Genomic DNA, 27,648 nt, shown 5'->3' on the forward strand with positions numbered 1-27,648 from the left:
GTTTAGGTGCACTTTTCAATTATTTAGATTGCATTATCAATTAGTATATTTACCGATGGGATAACAATTCAAACATTTAGCTGCTAATAACCGCTTATTTATAGTGCGACATAAAATAGTAGAAATTATATAAAAAAAATCCATAGTAAATTGTTGCCCGTCAAAAATGTGACAGTTACGTAGGAAGTGGCGCCCTCATTAATTTTCCACAATTTTTTGTCGGACTATACGTGTGCATTATTTCAATTCCCAACTATCCCATAGTTTTTAGTTGACTAGGCCCTAGGCTCTTGGCGTTGACCGTCCTTTCTAAGTGCTTAAATAAAGTTTGATATTGCTTCGTGCTCAGATGCGGTGGCGCTAGTGTGGCGCCGGCGCGGGCGGAAGCAGCGGAAGGGGCGCCACACACGCTGCGCACGCGTCTCGCTCTGTCAACACACGACACAGGTAATTAAGACGAAATTGCCACTCACCCATAGAAGGTAGGATCCTATAGAAGTGGTATACGCGTGCCTCAGTGAGGGATAAAGCATACGCAATGCGACACTATGATTGGTCGAATTTATTTGTTGCCCACCGTGTGCCCACCAAAACCCATACTAAATTTACAGTGGGGAACAAATAAAACGTGAGACTGTGTGACAAGGACAAACAATAATAGCTCTTTCGCTGCTACTCCTACTGAAAGATATATAAAACTACCCTGTTCGGTCAGTTCCCCCCACCTTTCATGTCAGATCCAGTTATATACCTACTAGATTCATGCACTCACCACACAATTAAACGCGGTATCAGGAAGACACATTATAAAGGAGAGTATAATATTTAATGCATATAATCTTATGCACGATAAACATGACCATAATACCTACGCCTGCTGGTACTAGCACCCCTAATTCCTTAAAATCACATGATACAACTGCCATTGTTTCGCTTAGTGCCTGAAAGGTGACAACACACATTTCTATAGTGCGGAGACACCCCGAGCTCACTAAAAGAGGCAGTTAGCAACCTGAAAACATTGCTAGGCTTCATGGAGGAGCTGGGGTTAGAGTAGCGCTCCTCGTTTCATGCAAAATAGGCACATTGGTTGTCGATTTGCGGAAAATGCCAAGAAGCACTAACTAGCACCCCAACATTGGCTGGTGGAGGTCGAGCCACCTATGTTAAGGGTTCGCGTTCAACCTTTGGCCACATTTGGGCCGCTCCCGATACTCTTCTATATCGAATTGTCATGTCTGAGGGTCATGAGGTTGTGACTACCACAAGTTACTCTAGGTTGTGTGTTTTTTCATCTTGGCCGATTTGAAGCTTGAATGGTACCTGGAGGGGGCAAGTAGTGGGCGGGCGGACGGAGGTCAGGCAAGCGCCAGGGCTCAGGTTCCTCCTCGCGTTCGACCTTGGGCACCAGGGCTCCCCAATCCTCTCGCACTCGGCATGGCCATGGGCAACTCTGTAACAATAAATACAGTAGGTTAGGTTCTGACGTTACAAAAAGAAAATACATCGGTTAAATAATTGATAATAGTAAAGTAAATGAACCGCACCCGGCTCAAAGGTCCCGATTATTCCCGCTATATTTTCCCTCTAAGCTGCACTGGAGACCTCTACTGGACCAGATACGACCCAGAGCGAGGATCGCAGCCTCTCTGCGGTACTAGGGTAGAGTAGGGTAGCTGTCAGCACAAGCCTTGTAAAAATTCAACTTTCAATATTTTAAGTTCCGTAAAACCTCCCAACTATAGTCCTAAGCTCCCAACTAATGGTCCAAAATTAATTTTTTTTTCGTTCAGATGTGTCTTTTACTGTATTTTTTGTAGTTCTAAGGCAAGGTATGTTTATAAATGGAAGAAAAACTCGGAAGAAACATTGGTATTGATACTTAATTTCCTTTTGAACTTGTGGACATAGTTGCAGTATTGGACTATAGTTGGGAGGTTTTCCGGTTCTCAATTACTACTTAATCCAAGGTCTTATTGTAATTCCCTATTAATTGGCGCGCTATTAAATCCAGCATAATTCTCGATAGTCGTAACGACAGATAAAGGTGTTTACGGACTGCACGAGCACGGCACGGGGCCGACACGTGAGTGCTATCTGATGCACGGTACGGCAATTACTTAAATAATACCGGATAACTAACCCTAATGCAATAGATTACCGATTTGCAGCGGCGCTCAAACTGTGGACGTTAATCTGATTTTAGTTTTTTTTTTATTAAGGGAAAGTGTTGTTGTTGCTCGTGAATATATATTTTTTGGCTGTAACCTGACCACGTACCTATAGGACTACCTATTTTTAACTCGTGTATATATTGATTAATAAATTAGGAACAGGTACCTACGTACTAAGTGGGCGTTTAGGTATACGACTACGTATATATGACTACATCTTCAAGCTCTTGCAATTTGAATGTTACAAGTGAGAACAGCAAATTTTACATACCTACTTAATTACCATGTATGTCTACGCATACCGCGTATTCAGTTAAGAAGAATAATAATATTTATTTATTGCCACACACATACAAGAATACAACGACGATAAAAGCAAAACAAACAAAAAGATATTTATTATGTTGAACAACAGCAACAATTAAATTATAGTTATTTGTACAACAAGAGATCAAAGCTTGATATTTCTTCGAGTGCTTATTTTGAGTCCCGTGCAAGCGAAAGATTCTATAATAGATTCACGAGCGTAGCGAGTGAATCTAATTTAGAATCTTGAGCGTAGTAAGGGATTCAAAAGCGCACGAGATGTAAATAACTTTGATCTCGTGTAGTACACAAAATTTTTCACCCTAAGCAGTGAGAACATACCTAGAGGGACAGAGATAATAGAACCCCAGTATATCGAACTTGTATTAGACCCCGCATGTTGAAATGACATTTCACTATAAAGGTAACTTGAATGTAATTTTGTCTCACTCAGTGAGCAAAATCGCATTTTGCTCACTGACTGAGACACACTCAGTGAGCAAAATGCGATTTTGCTCACTGAGTGAGACAAAATGACTCAGTGAGCAAAATCGCATTTTGCTCACTGTTTTTAAGAAGCAAAGTACCCTTGTTCGAGCTGCTGAGGTGAAAAAATAATTTCTTAAGTCTATCTGCCCGATTCGAACTTTAAGCACTTGCTCTCATAAACATTTCACGTATTGGCATACGAATTACACAAGGTACCTAATTGGCTCGAATGTCACGTCATAGGCCCAATCGTGGTACCTATCACTATATAGTTGGTAGATACCTTACTAAGTCAACATTTACTTATATGGTGTTACCCATCTAAATGGGCCCACAGATTACCAGTTCGCCGGACCATATCAGCCTGTCAGTACAGCTCCGAACAACTGACAGGCTGATATCGTCCGGCGAACTGGTAATCTGTGGGCCCCTTAAAGAGCTATAAAAAGTCTCTCTTCCGTATTATGATTATTATGAATCTTTATTTTGACAATTCAAAATTGCATTTGTCATGGCAAGTTTTGATATCTAGGGCGGCTAAAAGATAATACAGTTTGAGGACCACCGGTATGCATTTTTAAACAGCCAGTGCCGTGAACAAAGCTCGGTGTTATTATGATTGTTGACCGATTCGCTATCGCATCGCACGCCACACCACTCATCTTTCATTGAAATTGTCATATTTAAAAACAGGCCACTCGAAAATACTTGATATTTTATTTATAAAGGATGGCTAAAATATAACTGCATTCCCGTTGCCAGGCCAGGGAGGTTTTGGGATTATACTGAGCCACTTTTACTATGGGAAGAACCCTGAAATTGCGTAAAAATATTGGCGGTTTTATACATTTTGGCTGGTCCATTTTCTATGGGAGGGTAAATGTTTTAGCCACCATGTACCTACATATACATATATATATATATATATGAAAGCTTTGCAAATTGCTAACGCCGATTTGTGCATACGGATGAAGTGAAAGTCGTGCATGAGATTCGCGCCAGTCATGTCTCAGTCTGATCATTAAGGTCGTATCAAAACTAATTCAAAACCATATATGTATAACAAATATTTAAATACTTTAAAATTAATGTATTTAAATTTTCTCCACCCCACGCACGTCACAGTGACCTCGAAAAACTAATGATAATGAAACTTCACGATAAAATGGATATCGTAATAGTCCTGATTTCCAGTCACCGTGTCACCGAACGCGATGCTCATAAAGAATTCAGGCATTCGGCACAATTATGCCGTGTCGCTGTATAACCGTTATACAAGTGCGATTACTGGCACGGTACTCAATGCAGCTTAATTATTGTGGGCTTCAATGTTTCATTTGAACTTTAAAGCCTGTGCTTACACTGATGGGCGATGGGCCGTACTGTAGTGTTTTCTGTTCCCAAAAGTGAAGAAAAATTGTGATAGAAATTCGTACATTTTTCATACATAATATAACTACCTATATACGTAAATACGTATACATTAACGGGAAAGAAAAAAAAACTAAAAAAATTTGCTGCCACACTTTAACACATTCAGGGCCAAGAACCCGACTGTCGGGTACACTGTTCGTAGCGACTACGCGTTCCATACGGCGAAACCGTGGCTAATACGAGCTACGGGTACTTACTTAGTGTTTGTATTTTACCTATATAAAGTGAATATGAAGGCCGTGAATAAATAAATAAAAATAATAATAAAATACGTATCTTTATTTCGAAAAACAGACTTCATAGTTGTTAACTTGTTAGTAACAAACACTAAAAACGACAAAAAACGTGAAACGCGAAAGACGTAGGTATTTAAAGACAAATTTAATTCACCCTAAGTACCCAAACAGTGTTTTTTTTAAGTACCTACTTAGATACTTTACTTCTATGCAACTTTAACCATTTGAATGCTAGGAATCACTAAAGCCGCCACGGTTGTGGTACAAATAGAACAAAAAGAGTTGTCAATTAACCTTCAGATTCTTAAGTAGGTAGTAAGTTAAATTGGAAGGTACCTATAGTAAAATAAGTAGGGTCAAGGAGGGAACAGTAGCTCGGTAGAAAAGGGCCGGGTACAGTGGCTCAAGGCTCAACCTAATTTCAACACGAAAGAGGCAACATTTGGACGACTGAGCGACTGTTTCCGCCTTAACCCTAAGCCTGAGGGGCCTCACCTAACTGTCATGTGAAAAACTTATAAAGAATCTACTGAAACTTTTCCGTATAACAGCCATACAGAATTAATGTTCCGCACACGACTCCATAAAACCATCGCAAATGTCATCTCCCAAATGAGGTAAATAAAAAAGCAAATGCCACCGCGGCATTTGGCCGCGGGGTAGCGGACCTTTTTAATCAAACCATAGGGAGTCGCTAGATACAATCCGATTTGTTTGTCATTTACACTATTAATCATCAATCCCTTATAAACGTGTGCTGAAAATAATAACAAGGTACCTATAACGTAAGCAAGTTTGTTTGGTAACATAATGAACAAAGGTTTACGCTGGTTCGCTTACGTCTTAAGCCCCCTCCAGACTATCCGCGTGAATCGCGGGCGAAGCCGCGAACGCGGGTGTGGAGTCGATTTCGCTGTCTGCGAAAATCGACTCCACACTCGCGTTCGCGGCTTCGCCCGCGATTCACGCGCATAGTCTGGAGGGGGCTTTACGTAAGCGAACAACTCGCGAACGCGACGCGGCGCGGCGCGGCGGGCCGCGCCGCGATCGAGATCGCCCACGTAGGGCACTTCTATAGGTATCAAAGGATTGATTCACCCCGTGCCGCATCGCTTCGCTTCGCGTTCGCGTGTTGTTCGCCTACGTAGTACGCTGCGTTAAACCAAATCAAGGCGCAATATATTTATGTATTGTACGGAATTAACAATCGCCGCCGTCGTGGCGGAGCCGTATGGGTGGTTACTTTTATCAATCGAATTCCCGTATATTTCCATAAACAAAGAACGCAAGTGACATTTAATTTCCTAAGGCCCGATACCATCGCCACCGTCACTAATGTCCGCTGGAATAATTTGATTATTACTTTTTCCGAAGACGCTGAATTATTGAACAATGGACAACGCCCTAATGGAGTTTTGTTTTAATAAAACAAATTTGTTTAACAACAGTAATTTGGTGTAGTGTTTTTATTTATGAAGGACTATTTGTGTAATTTGGGCTTGGGTTTTGTTTGCTTTTAACCTACTTCCGATTACAAATGTTTGTCATGTTACCAAAATGTCGTATAATTATATCTAAGTCAAATTTTACAAACGGTTTAAATTGTAAATATCTGGGAGATCGAGCTTTGCTCGGAAAACACATAAAAACAGAGATAAGAACTAGGTAGATTGTTTTTTCGCCCCAGAAAACCCCCATATACCAAATTTCATCGAATTCGTTAGAGCCGTTTCCGAGATCCCCGGAATATATACATATAAATAAACAAGAATTGCTCGTTTAAATTAAGGTATTAGATTAGATAGATATATTTGTAATTATTTCATTTAACTTGATGTGTAGGTAAAGGTACCTAAGCATTCATTTGTAAATTAAAATAAGTCATAAAAATACGTTTTACGCCTCTACAAAGCATTTTCGCTACATACTGGGAAATGAATGCTACGCGGCCACGTCTGTAAGTGCTGCCGCTACAGGCGTAATTTAGGAGTAGTTAGGTAATTAATTGAGAAAATTCTACTGTGTAGCGTGGATGTTTATACCAGCGTAAAATGCATTTTGCAGAGAGTCATCATCATCATCATCAACCGTTTCCTTTTTTTTTTAAATAATAAAATGTATTTGTTTTCACCTCACAAAGGATATATTTACGAATAGGTATTAACTTTTAAATACAACTTAGATTTCTATCCTTTGTGAAGGGACTGGAGTCTGTCTGAACTAGGTGTAAACCTGTAATACAAATCTCCAGGCCCTCACCCCGGAAATTATTACCTTAATGCATCAATTGATGTTTGAAGACCACATTTTGTAACAGACTTCTGACATACAGAGAGTAAAATTTATTAAAACTCAGAGGTTCTAATCTAAACCATCGAGGTTTCAAACAAAGTTACATAATGTTTATACAATACAGGGCTCTCAGCTATTGTATATCAAGTACTAGTCCGAGAGCCAGCGGCAAAAAAAGCAAGTTGCCGTGACAGGTGGCGACCGGGCGCAGTGAAATATTTTAACGAGTGCCGACCGTCACTAAAGCCTTATTTGTCGGGTTATAATATAACGCTCTGCCTAATTCTGTAATGACATCACATACTTGTTTCAGGATGTAAAATAAAGGTAGCTGTAAAAAGCAAAAAGTTGTAAATATGATTGTATAATCATATTTGCAACTTTTCACCCACATTTTATTACGTACCTAATTGTATAAGTATTTATGGTGTACATAAGAACCTTGTTTTACTCAGCAACTAAAAAAAATCAATAATTTATGGCCTATTTGTTGTAACAACGTGTTAGTTGCTCTAGTTCCTGAAGTAAAACCTATTAAGGTATTATTAATTTTAAACTAACGTTACGATGGATTCTACAACGAGTACAATAAACATTAACGTTATCGTTATCCCGCGTTAATCATAGCAGCATGTCGCGCTTGTCCTGACACAAAGCGCATAATAGGTCACCCTAATCGAACGCTATTAATAACCAAATCATCGCGTCTGCGCCGACCGTGTAATTAACTGCGGGCCGCTGCGTCCCGTGCTCGGTAGGGTTACCAAATGTCATTTATTTAATTATGGACAAACACAATTATTTTTTATTAAAATGGTATTAATTGAAAGTGGCTACAGTTATATTGAGATTTTAAGTACAAAAGAAATTTGAATGAATTGAAGAAATAAACTTTGGCCACGGGAGGACTATAATGTATTCTTTTTTTTTAGTAACAATGTAACAATATTATGACTTTTATAATTAATAAAAAATATTGGTCGCTGATACGGTTAGGTAGGTATGCCTGTGTGGGTTGCTTCAGTATAATTTAAAGATACGATTAACGTTAAATATTGTAATTTCATAAGCTTTTATTTCTAATTTCCACTTTCCCGTGCTTAATAAATCATTTATCTCCAATATTCACCGAAGACGGATAAGTCTCGGTAGCTCGTTTGGTAGAGCGACGGCGGCCGGATATATCGGAGCGGAGTTGCGAGTTAAAAGTCTCACGCGGTTATTTTTTTTTTTTAATAAATAAAATAAATAAATATTATAGGACATTTTTTACGCAAATTGACTAAGCCCCACGGTAAGCTCAAGAAGGCTTGTGTTGTGGGTACTCAGACAACGATATATATAATATATAAATACTTAAATACATAGTAAACAACCATGACTCAGGAACAAATATCTGTATCATCATACAAATAAATGCCCTTACCAGGATTCGAACCCGGAACCATCGGCTTCGCAGGCAGGGTCACTACCCACTAGGCCAGACCGGTCGTCGGTTATTTTTTTATCTCTTCTTTAGATCAATAATTGTGATTACGTAATAGAGTTAGACCAAGAATAGTCTGCAGAGATTTTGACAGCACACGCAGTGCCAGTGTTATTTATACGTCATAATTTCATGGAATTTTGATGATTAAAATTACACCTGCAATGTGCTGTCAAAATCTCTGCAGACTTTTCTTGGTTTAACTATATCAGGCTCGAATTTCGATTGGACACTGCAAGTTGAACAAACACATGTTCCAAATAGGGAAAAAACAAGATGCGACATGCAGGTTCTGCCAGGAGTCAGAGGAGACTGCTATGCACATTCTCTGTTCCTGCGGACCACTAATGTCCAAAAGAAGTACCTACCTAGGGCGACACATACTGGAACCCTATGAGGTACAGAGCATTACGGCCCAAAGAATCTGGAATTTCCTGGATTCAACGGGCATTAGTAGTGAACTTTAAAGGGCCGTCACAATAGATCACAGCTTGGTCGAAGTGGCACTCAAAGGCCCACACACCCCAATAATAATAATATAAGGCTCTGCGGAGTCAAAATTAATTAACTGCCAGGAGTTTTGTCAACCCTAACGTAGTCCCGGCGGAGCGAGTCCCGCGAGACCGCGTACATTTACATGGGAATTGCTTGTCTAAATCTATTAGACGTTGCGGTGTTTGTAGCACGTAGACCTATGCTAGGGACATGCCATAAGGGCTAATACCTACATATAATGGTGGTGATTATTATAGGCACGTCTTTACTATAACAGTAACTTTATGAGGAATAGCCTCGGTGGTTCTACCGCGAAAATCGAAATACGAAATGTCTTTAATTCTCTATCGCTCGATGCAAAGGCTGAATGTTTGTCGATTTTTCGATGTTGTTATGTGCATAAAATGCTTCAGACCAAGACTATAAGCCTATTTCATACTCATGATTTTATCCCTTTTTTTTAAAGGTGTAATATGTAAATCAAACTGTCGTTATTCATTATGATTCATTAATTACGAATTGATTTTTGATACTTGATGTGATACCGTGATTGTTAATAAAATAACGTTGATTTGCAATCTTAACATTTAACGTTATACGTTACCTACCTACGCATTTTTCAGTTTTTAGTTGAAACACTCCATTGTATCTATCTCCCAATTCAATCTGTCTATCTCTTTCTGCAGCCAAGTCACGTAACTAATAGGTTGGGTCTCAACGAATTGCTCACTTCAAGATGTTCCCAGAGAATGAAAACTTTATTTATTACAACTATTACAGGGGTTTAATATGTAAGGATTAGGTATAATAATTAAACATAAGTCTTTCTGTATGTTGCAAAGATAGAGGTGAAATCAAATATTTTTTGTAAGACAAACAATTTTCCCAAGGTTCTAGATATATCCTATTTTTACGACACATTAATCACAATATCTGGGAGACCGAGCTTTGCTCGGAAAACATATAAAAATTCAATGCGCGTTTTCCCAGATATAAGACCTAGCTAGATCGATTTATCGCCCCCGAAAACCCCCATATAGCAAATTTCATCAAAATCGATAAGGTGGCCACAGGCCACTGACGAGCCTTCCAACAGTCCAAATAGCGTGGCTGCAATCCAAAATCGGTCCGTGAATGTCAAAAACGTACAATGTTTAATATTAGGATGCCGTCCATTTGGATGAATCCATTGTAACGGCATCCATTTGGAAGGCTCGTCAGTGGCCTGCTTTAGATTCTTGTTACGAAGAACTACTGCCGTCAGGTCAGGTACTAATAAAACTCAAAATTTCAATATAGATCACGACTGATTTCGAGGTACAGAAACATATAAACACGAATTTAACCTCAATACTGTTATGTGGCGTGTAGATTATTTTATCCCTTTATCACGTAAATATAATGCCCTTGACTGTATACCTATTATTAGATAAGCCTCAACAAACGTAACTAGAGATTTCACGTGGCCCTAAATCTGTCCCGGGTAAATAAGCCCTCTCACGTTCACCGCAGTGATTTATACCGACATCAAGTGCGCAATTGAATCGTCGCACAACCTATTCGCCGGCGACGTGACCCGCCTACAGACTACACACCGGATTCCAGGGAAATGCTTCAATGGGTGTAGGTACATAACGTTACGGGTGTGAGATGCCTTATTTCGTTAATTTATTTTTCTTATCGTATCAGTGCATCTAACGGCGTTTCAGTTTAACAATAAGGACTGTTCTGTGAGAAGTCAAATCCTGAACATTAATTACATCCCAAGTGATCTAGAACTTGACACCCATCTCTCATCTCAATTCTTTTACCGGCGAAGTTAACAACGACGCATATATATTCTTAATATTGGACCAAGCTCTCATTTTACATTTGTTTTTTAAAGGATTTTTAATATACTGTAATGAGATGCACTGTGAGTAATACAATAAAATTAAAACAATTAAGATTTAACAACCTAGGTGTTACGGTTTTTTATGGAAGTCCACAGGTTGGCCATGGTAGGTACCTAGTTACGTACGTTTTTAATAAAAACAGCAAGTAAACGGTGTAAAAAGCAGATAAACTGAGCATTGAGTAACAAGAACGGCGTGCACGTCTTAAATGTTACTCATGACATGACGATGTAGGATATTATCAATTTATGTAGTGGAAAGCGTTTATTGAAACATTAAGGAACAAATAAATATAAATATTGTATAAAAACTTATAAACGAAACGTAACTTAATTATAGTATCTTAAATTATTAAAAATAAAACACCCCTAAACCTAAACTACAATTTATTAAATAAATTTACGACTTGGCTCAATTCGGACTTTCATTTTATATTAATTTGACATTACCATCAGTGCACCTCGCTCGCCCTTATATATCGTTGTGAACGAGATTGAGAGATAGGTATATCAAATCAACATCATATGTATTTTCAAAGGTCGAATGTCTCTCCAGCCTGAGGCTCAAAACTGAATCGGCTGATTACACCGAAATCGGATCCGGCAAGCGGCTTACCGTGCACTTACCTAATTGTTTAGTGCTTTAGCCCTCTATACAGCTTAGGTGTAGTGTAGCTTTAAAAAACCTTTGTACTAGATAGGCATGCTACGTTGCTAACTTAAGAACAAAGTTAGTAGTTAGTGTTATTTAGAGGAATCACTCTATTAATGTAAAATCAATCTCTGATTAACAGTCCGCCGGACGGTATTGGCCTGTCAGTTAGAACAAAAATTTGACAGCTCAGAACAACTGACAGGCCGATATCGTCCGGCGGCCTGTTAGTCAGTGGTCGGCTTTAATGTAAACTACAGTCTGTGCGGAAAGAGAAGAGTCGTATAATGTATGGGCTCCCTTACATTCCACGAGTCTTCTCTTTCCGCACACACTTTCCTACAGGCATACATACTTATGAAAACATGCTAAAACAAATGCAATTTTGTTTGGTGAAATAATTAAAAGGTTTTCAAAATAATATGGAATGGGAGGTCTTTTCATAATTCATAATTCGTTTATTGTCTGTAGAACATGGGTATATACAATGTTGGAACATGATTTAATATAGAATCACCAGGGTCTTGCCAAAAGGCGTACAAACAGTCACACTTATAACTACTTACTACTACTTAAAACATAAGTCATGCAAATGCAAATTACAATATTATTTACAAATTTATAATTTAACAGAAGCGGTTTCATATCTAATATTAATTACGGCGATAATGTGAAAATTTGTCACAGAGGTACTCTTGAATGGAGTAGTAGGCTTTTTTTGATAAAAAGTCATGCAAAATTTTCTTAAAATGTTGTAGATTATTACAGTTTAAGATGAGTTTTGGGAGGTTATTATATAATTTAGGTGCCATTCCGAATACACTTTTTTTTTTTTTTTTTTTTTATTTAATAATCAAGTATACAATACCACTTTACAGAGTAATCCAATGCGCGATATGTATTACATAAAGGAAGACAAAAATAAATAATTTACAGGTAACAACACATTTAAAAATATTACACAAAAATAATTATTACAATTTAGACAAAAATAAATAATTAACAGTTTACAACCCACTTAAAAATATTATTACAGTGAAACGGACTATAACTAAATATTTGGCTGATAGCATAATTTCCAGCTTGTTATCTTTGTGAATTCCCTCAGAGTGCAGTTAAATATATCTATTTTGGCGGAGACTTCGTTCAATATTACTATTGCCCTGACAATGGGCGCTTTGGCAAGTAAATTAGTGCGTACAGTCGGGCGCGCAAACAGGCGCGGCGCACGCCGTCGAGGCCCTCGAGGCACCAACAGTCCCAGTGAACCAAGTACTTCCGGGTTGTGAATTATCCCCCTTAATACTTTAAAAACGTATGTGGCCAGTGCTAGATTTCTTCTCACCTCTAACTTGATGTACCCAACCATACCTAGGACAAAAAGTGCTGGGTACATCAACGGGTAAAATGGATATACCCCATAGTTTTTGAGATATAGGTGTCTAAGAAATTTATTCTGTATTTTTTCAATTAGCATAATATATTTATTTTCGTATGGATTCCATATAAGTGCGCCACTTTCCAATCTACTCCTAACTAGGGCGTTGTATAGAGTCTTTACTGCTGTGGTGTTACGGAAATTCTTGGTCTGACGCAATATGAACCCTAAGTTTCTGTAGGCTTTCTTACAAATGCCTATAACGTGAGTCCTAAATGACAAGTCAGGTTCAACGAGTACTCCTAGGTCTCGGACGGATGATACTCGGGTAGCCAGTTGCCCCCCTACGTTATAATCATAATGCAGAGGAGAGATCGCCCTACTGCATGTCATGACACTGCATTTGGACAAATTGAAATACAATTTATTTTTATTGCTCCAGTTAACTACTCTCTGTATGTCATTTTGTAATTTGTTACAATCAGCCGAATTACTTATTTTTAGGAAGAGTTTAATGTCATCAGCAAATAATAGACAATTAGCCTGCAGTACTACGTCTGGAAGATCGTTGATCATAATAGTAAACCCCAATGGCCCCAAGTTGCTGCCCTGACTGACTCCTGAAAGTGTGCGATAACTGTTTGAAATAAAGCCTTTATAGTCAACATATTGGTTTCGGTCTCTAAAATAATTTGCAAAGAATTTAAGAAGTCGGGGAGTAAAACCGATGGCGGCCAGTTTAAGCAGTAGAACGTCGTTGTCAACAGTATCGAACGCCTTTTTAAAATCAAGGTATGCGATATCAACTTGTCCACCTGGTTGGTCCAGCTCTGGCGTCGCGTAATTCATAAAGCACAAGAGATTACTCTCTGTGCTGCGGCCCGACCGGAACCCATGTTGCGCTTCACTTAATCTTGTGCTTACTTGAGGGAATATGGCGGCGTGCATAGCGGATTCGAAGACCTTGGCAAATGTCGACAGAACCGCCACAGGCCGGAATCCACTTACATCTGTTCCGGAGCCTCCTTTAGGTACGGGTGTCACTCGGGTCGTCTTCCAACGTTCCGGATAAACACTTTTATCTAGGCATAAATTAAAGATATGCAAGAGCGGCTCTGCTATTAGGACTCTACAATCCTTGACGACTTGATGGTGGTATGCCATCGGGGAAAGTAACTTTGCCTTTTGGAAAGTAAGGCCGTTTTGAATGGTTTTGCGTATATTTCTCCTTGATGTCTAATGCTATTACGTTTTGTAAATTGACCTATGTTTAGTTTCACGTGTATAACTAATTCATAGATGAAAAGGCAAGGCAAAGTTAGTATTTGATGTTTTGTGTACAGTGGTTTACAAGACTCTAAAGATTTTTCATAACATGCCGCTCTAAGACATTTCTTTTGTGATCTGAATGCTCTTTCTCTATCTGTGGAGTTTCCCCAGAATATAACTCCATACCGTAAAGTGGACGTTACATATGCGTGATACGCTGTAAGCACAGTTGCCTGATTAGCTACTTTCCTTAAGTTATATAAAGCGTAGGAGTATTGGTCTAGTTTACTACATACTATATCGATTTCATTTTTCCATGTCAATTTACTGTCTAAATGTAATCCTAAGAAGCGTGTCATTTCAGTTTCGTCAATCTGTGTATTCTTATAATTAATATTTAGATCACTTGTCTTATTAACTCTCTGCCTAAACTTCATTATTTTTGTTTTAGATAAATTAATTTTTAAATTGTTTTTGTCCATCCATTCAATTATTCGTTCAAGCGTTCTATTAATGTTCAATTGGTATGTCTCTAAATCTGAATCTTCTCCTGAGATAATTACTGTGCTGTCATCAGCAAAGAGTATCATAGGATATTCAACGGCAAGTGAGAGGTCATTAATATATACGTTGAACAGTAAGGGACCTAAAACGCTACCCTGTGGTACCCCGCGTATTATTTCTTGTATATCAGATGAGAACGTGAATTCAGTTTTACTGTCTAAGCATATCCTGTTCACTTGAGTAATTTGTTTCCGATTTCTTACATAGGGTTTAATCAAATCGTGGGTGTTACCACGTATACCATATCTGTATAGCTTATTTAACAATAATTCATGGTCGACGAAGTCAAAAGCCTTCGTCATATCCACGTATACTGCGCATAGGTGTATTACTTTGTCTACTTTTGCCATGATTGTCTGTAGTAATTTATATATAGCCATATTTATTGATTTGTTTTCACGAAACCCTTTCTGTTCTTTGGCAAATAAGTCATTCTTTTCAAAGTACGAGCTAATATTATTATAAATAACTTTTTCAAAAACTTTTGAAAATATTGGTAATAACGCTATCGGTCGATAATTATTCATATCCAGTTTATCACCTTTCTTATAGAGGGGTTTAATGATAGATGTTTTCAGCCGGTCTGGAAATACTCCCTTTTCAATGCATAAGTTTATTATGAAAGTCAAAGGTTTCGAAATAATATGCTTTGCTCTTTTAATGACCTTGGTTGTTAGTCCATCGATTCCTGTACTATGTGTATTTTTTAATGACTCTATAATTATACGGATGTCATCGCATGTTGTTGGTGCCATGAATATTGAATTAATTGAATTAAATGTCATTATATTTATTACTAGTGTTATTATTACTATTCAAAGATGTTTGCTTGATAAAATTACTATTAAACGCTTCAGCTAGATCTTTCGGATTTGTGATAACTTTGCCGTCAACTTTTATCTTTTCGATAGTCTTTTTTGGGCGTCTCGTTTTAGAGTTGTTGATAATGTGCCAGGTTGCTTTTGATTTATTTGCAGAATTATTTATGTAATGGTCGTTTTGCGATTTTTGTGTTAACAATATGACCCAAGTAGCACAGATTAGCTGTATAGCAGCCGCATAATGAAGTACGAATACGCTTGAAGCTGGAATATAAAAGCTGCATAAGAGCTGTATAAGCGTCTTTTCAGCTTTTATAACTCTTAAATGGGCACAAATTAGGCAGCCTTAAGTTCACATAGCTACTTAAGAGCATTGTAGCAGCAATTTAACGGAATTATAAGGGGTAACAGGAGTTATAAGAGGTGTATATTGGCTGGGTAAGAGACCACCAGTTACCCTTTATTCAGCTAATATGTCACATGTGCGCCCTAATACCGGGAAAGATTGACGTTGGGCTGAATAAAAGATAATTAATAACATACGTTTACACCTCTGCCTTAAAAATCAGCTATTATATTTAGTATAGTGACGACGAACGCAGAGGTGAATATATTTATATTGAAGCAAAAACGTTAAGCGCAACGACACCATAAGTCATTTTGTTAAAGTGTTTAGTTAAATGTTTGTACATGATCTTTTATATATTAATGCGAGAAAGATGTTTGGGAATGCAAGTTTATTGACATTATATATATACATTATCTAAGAAAATTTCAGTGCGCCACGAAAATAATCAGTATTTATTTAAATTAATGATATAAGTAAGCTATGTGTAAAAACTATTTCAGTGGTTTGGACAGAATTATGAGATAAAAAGTTAATAATACGTTATAGGAAGTACTAAACTAATGATTTAGGTTAAGAACTCAGGCACAAAACCTTATTGTTACCCTTAAAAGTTGGAAAAGCAATTTCAATTTTGTAGGTTATATACAATAAAATGGCGGTCAATGTTAAAAAGCAACGTGAACCGTTAAAATTCTTATATGCAGCATACGACTGTTATATATCTGATAAAGATACTTAAGTGAACCACTATAAAATCCAAGTCGTTATTTCGATACACTAGTGAACCTCTAAACAGTTATAAGGCATCTTATGAATGTTTTAACAGCCGCTATGCAGACAGTCCCAATGGTAGTATAATAGGCTGCTTAGCGGTAAACATGTTCAGCGCTAAGCCGTATTATGCGCCACATGTGTTCGATTATACGTCTATTGGTTTCATAATAGTTCACTCGTTCTCCCTTATAATAAGTCAGCGAAATAAAAGCTGCTTTAGCGGTAAACATGTTCAGCGATAAGCTGTATTATGCGTCCCATGTGTTCCATTATATGTCTATTGGCTTCATAATAGTTCATTCGTGCTTCCTCAAAAAGTCAGAATAATAAAAGCTGCTTAGCGGTAAACATGTTCAGCTATAAGCTGTATTATGCGCCACATGTGTTCCATTATACGTCTATTGGCTTCATATTAGTTCACTCGTGCTCCCTTAAAATTCAGTGTAATAAAAGATGCTTAGTGGTAAACATGTTAAGCGACAAGCTGTATTATGTGCCACATGTGTTCCATTATACGTCTATTGGCTTCATATTAGTTCACTCGTGCTCCCTTAAAAGTCAGTGTAATAAAAGCTGCTTAGTGGTAAACATGTTAAGCGACAAGCTGTATTATGTGCCACATGTGTTCCATTATACGTCTATTAGCTTCATAATAGTTCACTTGTGCTCCCTTAATAAGTCAACGTAATAAAAGTCCACAATTACCTCCTTATACAGCACATGGCATAATTTTATCCACTAAACAGACCTTATAACGGTTAAAGCATTTGATAACCCTTAAAGCTGTATAGGGTCGTAGCAAATATACCTTTATATCACTCTTTGCGTGTTAATGGTAGTTTTCAGAGCCGTAATGCAGCTTTTAATCAGCCCTAAGCTATATAAATATCACTGAGATCTATTATACAGCTGTAGGACCACGAGTGTGCTCTTATAAGTGTCTTAATACGCACAGAGCGTTAGATAGAACTAAAAGTGAGTAGTTATAGAGCTATGTGTGCTACTTGGGGATGTTCTTCAAACGACGGGAGTAGCGTTGAAAGTTATTTTTATTGTTTATGTCTGGTTGCAATCTATATTTCCAGAGGAGATCTCGCTTTTTTTTTTACAACATTTTTTTATACCTTTACTTATCCTTATCTTTATAATAAATGTAGGCTTCTGGGCGGCTACATGTTAATTAGTTCATCTTAATATTGCGCTTTTAAACGCTTTGTGCTATCAAATTTTAAGAAAAATCCCTATAGTACAGTTTTCAAGGTAATTTCGCGCAACGAAGTAGTGTAGTCAGTAATCCTTTCCCATCTTATTTTCTCGGAAATGTTCGTATTTGTAATGCCACTTCAGTCAGTTTCAGTACAAAACGAACTAGTATTCACTACAGCTGTATCCATTTATACTATCTACCGTCATAAGTGCATTCACCATGCCTACGAAACGAACACCTTGTTTACCTATTTCATTCATTTTATACAAATACTTTTAAACAGATGAACGCAAACGTAATCGGAGACTTGGAGTAGTTACGGATTAGGGTTGTCGTCGGTGTTAATTCTGAATAGTGGTGGATCAACAAGCGGCAGCCCTGCACGCGCGCTGTTCAAACTGAGGCGAGGCTATACTCAATCTTCTAAATTGAAACATCGGGTTACTTGCGTGGCTTTAGCCCGAGATATTGCTGGATTTATTAAAATAAACGCACTGTCGAGTTTACAAACATCTTCACAAGCCAACGTTCCAAAAATATATACATATGACCCAGGGATCGAGGCCTCAAATGTCTCACGACACGTGTCGCCAGCGACGTCGGATGATGTGGCGCGACGTTGACAGACTACACTCGACATGTCTGGCGACATCGTACGTAAGGGTGGTATTCCACCTGTCCAATTTCTTTGTCAAATGTGTATTTTGTCTCAATTTTGTTTAATGAAAGAGTGAGACGCAATGAGATTGGACCAATATATTGGACAGATGGAATGCCACCCTAAGGCCCACTTGCACCATCCCACTAACCCGGGGTTAAGCGGTTATACTGTTAGCCCACTGTCAAATTGTACTAGTAACCATGGTAACTCCAGGTTTAACCGGTTAACCCCGGGTTAGTGGAATGGTGCAAGTGACGCTTGGCGCGCAATATCGCCCGACGTGCCTAACGACTGTTTAACCCAAACCTACTTAGCAATAAAATACAACTTGATCATTATTTTCGCCAAAGAAATTTGATTTAATAGTGAGTAGAAATCCCACTAAATTAAACGTAACTTTATCAGGTATTTGCCCTAAATGAGTATTTATTATACCTTTATTTGGCAGTAAAAGTGGTGCAAACGCTCCAGTACCCGCCCTTTGAAGGGATTAGGCGGAGGGCTCTCCGCGCGCGTTAATTACGAGGTGTTCATTAGCGCTCCTCCCACTGGTAACTAACTCATTGACACATAGGTAATATCGATTATATCTCGTTGCCATGCCATGAGCCGCACAAATCGGCTGTACTTAAATTAATTTTGAAACCATCCGACTATTTATATGTAGTATAAATAGTCGGATGGTTTGAACAGAACGATTGGTATAAATTGTATACCAATCGTTCTTGGTACAAATTGTACAATTACACTTACAAATTGTCAATTTTTGAACTTGTTTTAAGACCATGCGCCCGGGCATTGTCGTATCGCGCCATAAAAAGGTAATGTCCATTATTAGTTAGATGGGACCTATAATAACATATTTATTATCAATTAGAGTTTACAACTTCGTATGCCGCTTTGGATGACAAACTCATAAAACATCTACCATGAGCAATCTGGAACTGTTTCCACAGTTCTAAACAGCAGACAATCGGACCATGTTTTGATTTCCTAGAACTGTAACTTTGTTTGAGTCCAAAGACATTTCATCGTCTATGCCAGGGCTCTCCAAACCCCGGCCCGCGGGCCAAATGCGGCCCGCGAAGCCTTCCAATCCGGCCCGCCGACAGCGGTCCAATCCGGCCCGCGGGAGCCAGGCTCCAGGTGTTCAGCCCTAACAGCAGCAACCCCAGATACACCCACCCCCACTCGGCGCCGACGGAGGCCCGCGCGAAAATTCTGAGGCGCAATATGGCCCTCAGGTAAAAAAGTTTGGAGACCCCTGGTCTATGCTATAAAGAAATAATCCCGTGACCGAAAAGTAATTGCCGAAATAATTCTCAAGCATTCAAACAGCAGACGTAAAGAAGCGTACACAAACAGGTACACGAGCCAAATCCGCGCCAATTAAAAAAATAATTCCTTTCAGACTCAAGGCCGGGAATAATCCCCATCGACCGTCCTTACTTAATACTCCGTCAATAGCGTCAGGTAAACAAGGAATTCGGTCGCAAAAACTCCCGATCCCCAATTAATTGGAATCGGGAACTAAATTAAACATTTTCTCTCTTATTTAAAACCGAAATGAACTCCAGTAATTACTCAGTTTACGACGTGCAAAGCCGGCGGCCATTTTGTTTCGCTCGGGGAATTCCCGGACGCGGCGCGAACACAAATGACTGTGTTGCCAGCCGAATTGAATTAATCAATGCATTAATTACCTAAGTTTGGTCATTCGGATTGGAAAAAATGTACGTGAGTCTGATTCTGAATGGGAATGCCGTAGCTGAACTTTGTTTTATGGAAATGATCTAGACTTCTCTGCTTTTGAAATGGTTGCGTGACCATGAAAATAAATAAACCATTGTCAAGATTATCGTTTTCGATACTTCATAATTACATAGAAGTTTGACGTTTAAAATAACACTTGCACTGCGTGGGCTATCAAAATCGCTGCAGACTTTTCTTGGCCTAACTCTAGCTAAGTTATAAAAGTGTTGTAAGTACAACATACTTACGGCGCGATTCGGGAAATGAATTAGACCTTATGGCGGCTGGCGCTTACGCTATTATATGCGCTATAAGACGTAAGCGCCAGCCGCCATAAGGTACCTTTTGCCGTGGAACGTCACATATCTTTACTATTTCATATCTATTGAATCTCTAATTCATTTCCCGAATTGCGCCGTTAAGGGTGCTACGCTGCTGGACATCTACGTGTTGCTACGTTCGTAGAGGCGTAGCGGCATGGCAACTTAGTCATGAACTTTCAGTTACAGGCCTATTTTATTATTACAGGGTCGGATTTCGAGATAATCACAAGATCTTGAGACGATTTAGAGATCAACTAGATCTACATTAGATATCGACTAGATGTGACTTAGATATCTAAGTCATAACTTGTCGAAATCGTTCAAGAGGACCTCCAGAATCGCGGAAACGTCAAATTTGACATATCTATCTTACAAATATCTTTAAAATTAAATTACCCGTATCGTAACTTGTTGAAGTCTAGTAGAAACCTAATTCATTTTCCGAATCGAGCCGTTAGAGTCTGTTCGGAAAGAGAAGAGTCGTGGAATGTTTTGGGCCCCATACATTCCACGTCTCTTCTCTTTCCGCACAGACTAATAATTCTGTAGAATTTTATAGGTAGGTACCTAAATCAGAATTTGATGACATCTGATATAAGTGATATAACGTACTCATTTATGGTACTTCCTTTAGCGCTCTGCAGACATAGTGTGTTAACTACAGAGATAGGTATATTTTTCGCACGAACTCTGAAGGTTTTTAGGCTAAGGAGCAGAAGAAGTGAGCGCTGCGTAGGGGGTCAATGACGCAGTCCGTGCGTAGATAAGTCACTGGTCACCTCGGGGTCTAGAAATGTCACTGTTGACAGCTGACGGATCATATCCGAACAATAAATTAAATACAGAATCGAGCTCACGGTCCGTGGGTAGCTAGCATATGCTTAGGTACCTAATATATGTATTTTACACAATATCGACCATCCTTAATCACTACACCTTATAAAACAAAGTCCCCCGCCGCGTCAGTCTGTTTGTGTGTTTGTATGTTCGCGATAAACTCAAAAACTACTGAACGGATGCAAAAACTACTGGAAACATGCGGTTTTCACCTATCGATAGAGTGATTCTTGAGGAAGGTTTGTGTATAATTTGTTAACCCGTGCAAAGCGGGGGCGGGTCGCTAGTAAATTATAAAATTCACCAGCAATTTATATATCACTGATAAACAACTTCCAACCATGTACACCACAATCCAGTCCCTCATTTCCAACTGCATCTCTCAATCAATGGTACCGCAATAAAAAACCTAATAACGCGATTACAGCGCGAGGTGATTGCGAACGCTCCGAACTTTTTAAATTGGATCGGTCTGGCTCGGTTGCCCCCGAATAGCTGGCTGGATGGAGCTTTAAGCTCAATACTTGGCTATTAAATTGCATCTTTGAGAAACGTTTACGTAAGTTGAGAGAGCTTTTGGAAAGAAGTTTGGAGTGATTGAGATTCTTTTATGTTGGGTTAATGCGGTTTATTATATATATGGGGTTGTAATTTGAGGTCGCGGGTACATGATAATATATATAACCCATGTAATTATTGAGTGCCTAAGTATTTACACAGTATTTAACCGTGTTCACTTAAATCTACTACTTAACTGCTAGATTTCCTGCCTGTTTTCCTAGCGCCATCAAAAGAATAAGTTTCTATGGAGTTTACTCTTTAAATAAGGTTGGCAGCTGTCAAATGTTTGCCAGGCGGCTTAGATCGGTCGCGTTTTTATCCCTTGTCACCATGCCTGTCACGTTCTAACAAGTATGTAAGTGCGAAAGGGACGCGCATAGTGATAGTCGATAAAAATGGAACCGTGCTGAGCCCGCTGGATATAAAATATAATTAAAAAAACAAAAAATTGACACAATTTTAGGGATTGACAGGGCAAGCTATTCTGGCGCCATCTGCTAAATGCTTCGACCGGCCAACCCCATTCAACTGGTTCTGAAGATTGATTGTAGACAGAAACTTACCACATCTCGCTTGTCTTCCTCGGTGGTCTCGATGTCCACGCTTTCATCGCTGTCGCGTTCGCTGCTACGCGGCGAGCGGTGCGGTGAGCGGTGGGGCGAGCGGTGCGGTGAGCGGTGCGGAGAGCGGTGAGGTGATCGCGGGGAGCGAGCTCGCGCTGGTGACGCTAGAGGCGATCTGGGTAAAAGTTATGGACATAAATTTACAATAGTAAAATGCTTGTGATTTCTTCAAAGATTCACACAGTTTACACTAACGCTGTACCTGCTAGGTACTCAACAAAATGTATACCTGTTCGGTGACAACGGTGACCTTGAAGACATGCCGGGTGACGGTGGTGACTCGCGCCGCACGGGCCGGAACGCGCGCGGCTCCTCAAGTGACCCCACGCTGCTTAATGCTGTCAATGCTCCTGCGCAATCAAATGTTAACGTTAATTACTGATCGTTGTCATGCACATAACAAAAAGATAGGTAAAAGAAAACGGAATTTTAAAGGTTTTCCATAGAACATCAAATAATTCTACCTCAGATCTGGAACTAGGTAAGTACCTATAGACCAACCGCTTAAATGAGTCCTCGCCTGCGCGGTACTCATTTAAGCGGTCGGTCTATAATACTTTTATGTTATGATTGCTGTAAGCATGAGGCCGGAGACTGGACATGTGCGACCGGCGTCGCGGCGAGCGGTAAATCAAGGCCATGCATACATTGCGCTCGGCCAAAGCGGCCTTGATTTGCCTCTCGCCGCGCCGCCAGCCGCGTACGTCTAGTCCGCCTCCTTAAAGAATTAAGAAGCTTAGATGACAACTTTACCCCATAACCATGTACGGTACGACTCTTGAACAACAGACGATGCGTTGGCACCTACACTCGTTACACATACCTGGCGACCACAACGTTGGCTTGAGCCAGGGTAGAGCGTAAGGCAACGGCAGCCGCGCACCCCACACGTAGTCTGCCAACCGTGGCACGGGCGCGTGCGCCGGTGGACTCGCCGCCGCGCGCTTCGCTTCGCCCGCCTCCGCCTCCGGCCTGCGGATCGACACTCGTCTGTGGCACATTAAAGCTGAACTTTTTGCTGAGATTTGCTGAGAATTAAGCATATTCCTCAATCTGACATAGAACACCGAGTTTGAAATTAGGTAAATGTAACAGAAGTGGACTAAACCGAAAATCGGAAATCGCGTTGCAATGCAATTTTTCTCTCCGTTAGCAAACGTCTTTTGAAACAGTCGTTGGAGACGTTGTTGGAGTCATCAAGATTCAGTCGCCTGTGAGCGCGAGAACACACTACTCGAAATAACATATTGGACAAAAAATTTAAAAACAATTGACCGTCAACAATTCAAGCATACTACCGAAAGGTACTAAAATTTCTTATTTACCTAGCAGCGGACAGCATCCTCTTCCTCGTCCCGCCATTAAACATGGCTTTGACGTCCTCCCAAGCATGCACGACCTCGTCGGGCGGCGACCCGCTCAGCTTCATGTGGCGGCGCCACGAGTTGAAGTTCGCCGCGTCGGGCTGCACGTACTTGTCGCCGGGGCCCACGCGGTGAGAGTGGAAGATGAACTTATTGGGGGAGAAGAACAGGCCGCAGTATGCGCACTTGATGCATTTTGCGCGAGATGAATTGTACCTGCCACGGAATTTGATATTCACGTACGTATTTTGTGTTGTTCGTCGTACAAGACCGCACGCCGTAAGGACGCTACAAATCCAAAAATAATGGATATTCAGAAATTATGACTGTAGGCTTAGCACAGGTGCGCCACGACAGTATCTAGCCCGCGAGATAGAATACCTATCCCTTTCAAATTATTACAGTTAGAAAAAGACGGGGTACCTAAGTCTATCTCGCAGGCGAGACACAGTCGCAGCGCTCCTGTGCACAGAGAAACGTTATAAATACAAGAAGTTGTTTTTGTACGTTATGTGACAACTGAAGAGGAAGGGCAGTAGAAACCTGTCGTCGGACATTTGGAGAAGGAAATTGTGTACACTATCAAGTAATGATGGACGTTAGCGCAAGAACAAAACAATGTAATGAGGAATATCTTGTGAATACCTAGCAGGTAAAAAGGCGCCTCGGCAGCCCCAGGCGCACTCATGGTGAACGGCGAAGGCGAAGTCGTCAGGGAGTCGCGGCGGAGCGTTGTCGCCTAGGAACGACTTGCACAACCTCTCTGCCTCTCGCCGCGTAATCATACCTACGGATAAAATAAATCGTAGCATAACATTGTTAATTAGGTAAAATTTAGCATAGGTATGACAAAATAACACGCGGAATAAGTATATATCTGTACAGTCTACACACTACACCTGCCTCTTTTGCGGTCGTGGTTGCCGCTCCCGTATTGGCTTATACAGCCATGAAAAACGTTGTCGCCCTGCCTGACGCTGTTTGTATAGTCTGCAATAGACTAAAAGGCCTATGATGATATCACTGTACATGCATTTCGGAATCTAATTAGCTGCACGTAATGTAGTACATGCTATACGTGATTGTAATCCGTATTAGAGTCGCACGTTCTTCACGTATTGTCGAACATCAATTCTAATGGCGGAAAAAAGATGATCAACGATATAAAAACCGCTGTACAAGCAAGAGAGATATAGACGCATCTTAGGTTCCTGAGAAGGAGGGTCACCTTACTTACTTGTAACTTAATCTGCAAATTTGTTTTAGGTGTACGCCGCACCGCTCGCCTTGGTGGTCGCCGTGCTCGTGCGTTTACTCACTCTGCACGCTTGGGCTCAAGGATGAGGTACGAGATAGTGTGTCTCATACAACAAGAGTGCCAGACCTGTGCCAATCTACATAAAACTGTCACTGACCACAGCGCCGCGAGGACACGGGCATGGCGCCAGCCCGACGTAGTATCTCCAGCTGGACTGGCGTGCACTGCACGCAAGTAATCCCTAGCGCTACCCGCCGGTTATGGATCTCGTTGTAGGAGAACTGCTTGAGGAGCGTGTTGGAGATCTGGGCCAGGCAGAGCCGCTCCACACCCTCGATCACCAGCGCCACGATCGGGACCCCGTATAGAAGCACCGTTGACACCTAGAAAGAAGGCTTTATACAGTCGGACGTTAAAGTCGCTTCGTTTTTGTTTTACTCCTGGTTGATTTTAGCGAGTTGGATTTGCCAAGTCGAAGTTTTAGACTTTCGTACGTGAGAAGAATGTTTTGTGTTAAATTCATACAAACGACAATGTTGATCTTGAACTTTTATCTTGTATTATATTGATGTCCTCTCAAGTAGGTACCTATATTATATAGGTATATATTGCTTATCTGCAGAAAAGAACAAACTAGGTATATTGTGTCACATAGCCAGCCGAGCCAAGATGGCAATCGTACAAACAGCAACACTGTTAACTGTCTATCAATGGATCTTATGCCTTTTGTAATAAGGTCCACCGATGGACAGTAAACCGTGTGGGCAATGGTACATCGACAAACGCCAAAAACAAAGAAAAAATGCATCGGCATGACAAGAGCTACGAAACGTTTCCATATATTGTTTAAGTTTCGATTGGCGTTTTCTATCAATGAATGTTATCTTGGCTAGGCTCTCAGGAGTTGGACTTTTCGGATATCTCACGTTGCATGAGACTGTGTCGCTTGTAAGAAGCTTACTTGGTTGGGTTTGCTGTTGAGCTGCATGGCCTTGTGGTCGCGTGGCTTGAGCGTCTCCCGCGGAGACAATGCCAGATTTGTTGCCTCCATCCTTTAAAAAAACATCAAATTAAAATACTCTAGTTTTCCTAATTATTCACAAAATTAACAAGCAGGTTTTGCCAACAGGATGACTCACGTTAGACCGGGCCGTGTCCGGGCTGGAGCTTCCGGCGCTTCATTTTCTATGGAAAGCATCAAGTGATCACCCTGTCACCTTTCATAGAAAAGTAAGCGTCGGAAGCTCCGGCACGGACACGGCCCGGTCTAACGTGAGTCATCCTTAAGCCAGAAGACAGGAAAAAGAAGACACATATGATGAATTGACGATTATGATGTTAGGTATTTGAAGCTACTTCGAATTAGCAAATAATTTTATCTGCTCGTTTTCTATAAATCCAAAGCACAAATAGGTTAGGTTAGGTTATCTCTAAATACTTTAAAATTAATACAAGAAAATAGGTACCTATCACTTCTAAAATAAACTAAAGTTTTTATACAATTCTATTTCCAAGATATGTATGTCCATTGTATGTCTATGTCCAAATAATCTAATATGTAGCTGCATTATTAATTGCACAGTGGTTTAATGCTGCGCACACAACGGAAAAAATAGAAACCAGGCAATAACACTAACATCCCATTATTTCCGAAAAACGTGTCATTATTCCGAAAACGACATCAACATTTGCAACTATTGCGAATAAAGAAGCACATTAGAGTAAAATGACTTCATTTACCGTTGCCGGTCAATAAAACTGCACAGTGGTTCGGAACAAAGCGATTGTTTCCTACACAAATGGGGAGTGCGTGTGAATTTACTGTATCGAATATCAATTGGCTGCAGGGGCGGGCGTGGGCGCGGATGTTATATTGGACGAGATAGTCACCTCGATATAACCATTATAAGTTGAAATGAAGGTATGTAGGAACTGTACGTAATTGGAGACTACTTTTTCGTTGGTTTAGACCAAGGAAGTGCTCGGTAAGTTATAAGAACAGCCATTGGTTGAGCTTGTTACACCAGTTTTAATCTATCTCGAACGTGTATTTTCAATTAATTTGTGTTATATAGCAAAAAAAATGAAATTTTTGTCTAATGAATAGTTAAATTGATTTCGTCTAGCTTTTGAAGCGGTTTGCTGATCTTAATTCTATTAATTTATTTGATTTTATTCAACACGCACTGATCTAGTCAGAAATATCGGAATAGCTTTGACGTAGGTATAATGGTTAATTCGTGTTCCTAATACCTTCGAGACACTTACTTTTCTTGAACAATTAGCTTATTTTCTGTTACAATAGAATAGATAACACACAGTGAGTCAAGTGGCATTAAATAACGAACAAAAAACTTAGTAATATGTCATTATATCAATATATCATTATCCCCATTGTCATCAACCTCTTGTAACTCTAAAGAGCATCAAAACAATAATTTAAGTGCAA

At 39.8% G+C, this 27,648-nt stretch overlaps 1 protein-coding gene across 1 annotated transcript; it reads right to left on the reverse strand.

Annotated features, from left to right (window-relative positions):
- Positions 1 to 295: 295 nt before the first annotated feature.
- On the reverse strand, positions 296 to 26,305 carry LOC134798548 (SKI family transcriptional corepressor 2). The gene is made up of 9 exons (XM_063770929.1): positions 26,161 to 26,305; positions 25,357 to 25,582; positions 24,587 to 24,728; positions 23,903 to 24,157; positions 23,401 to 23,567; positions 22,807 to 22,927; positions 22,518 to 22,692; positions 1,324 to 1,453; positions 296 to 428 (listed from the first exon to the last, which is right to left on the reverse strand). Exons 1-9 carry the CDS (start codon positions 26,248 to 26,250, stop codon positions 361 to 363), a joined length of 1,374 nt encoding a protein of 457 aa, XP_063626999.1. The 5' UTR covers positions 26,251 to 26,305; the 3' UTR covers positions 296 to 360.
- Positions 26,306 to 27,648: the final 1,343 nt, after the last annotated feature.

The sequence above is a fragment of the Cydia splendana genome, chromosome 17 (assembly GCF_910591565.1).
Source record: "Cydia splendana chromosome 17, ilCydSple1.2, whole genome shotgun sequence".
NCBI lineage: Eukaryota > Metazoa > Arthropoda > Insecta > Lepidoptera > Tortricidae > Cydia > Cydia splendana.

Coding starts and splice junctions, on each gene's coding strand:
- LOC134798548 (XM_063770929.1), bottom strand. CDS start 26,250: ATGGAGGCAACAAATCTGGCATTGTCTCCGCGGGAGACGCTCAAGCCA. Junction 25,583..26,160: donor TCAACAGCAAACCCAACCAA/GTAAGCTTCTTA, acceptor CCTTCTTTCTAG/GTGTCAACGGTGCTTCTATA. Junction 24,729..25,356: donor CGTGTCCTCGCGGCGCTGTG/GTCAGTGACAGT, acceptor TTTTATCCGTAG/GTATGATTACGCGGCGAGAG.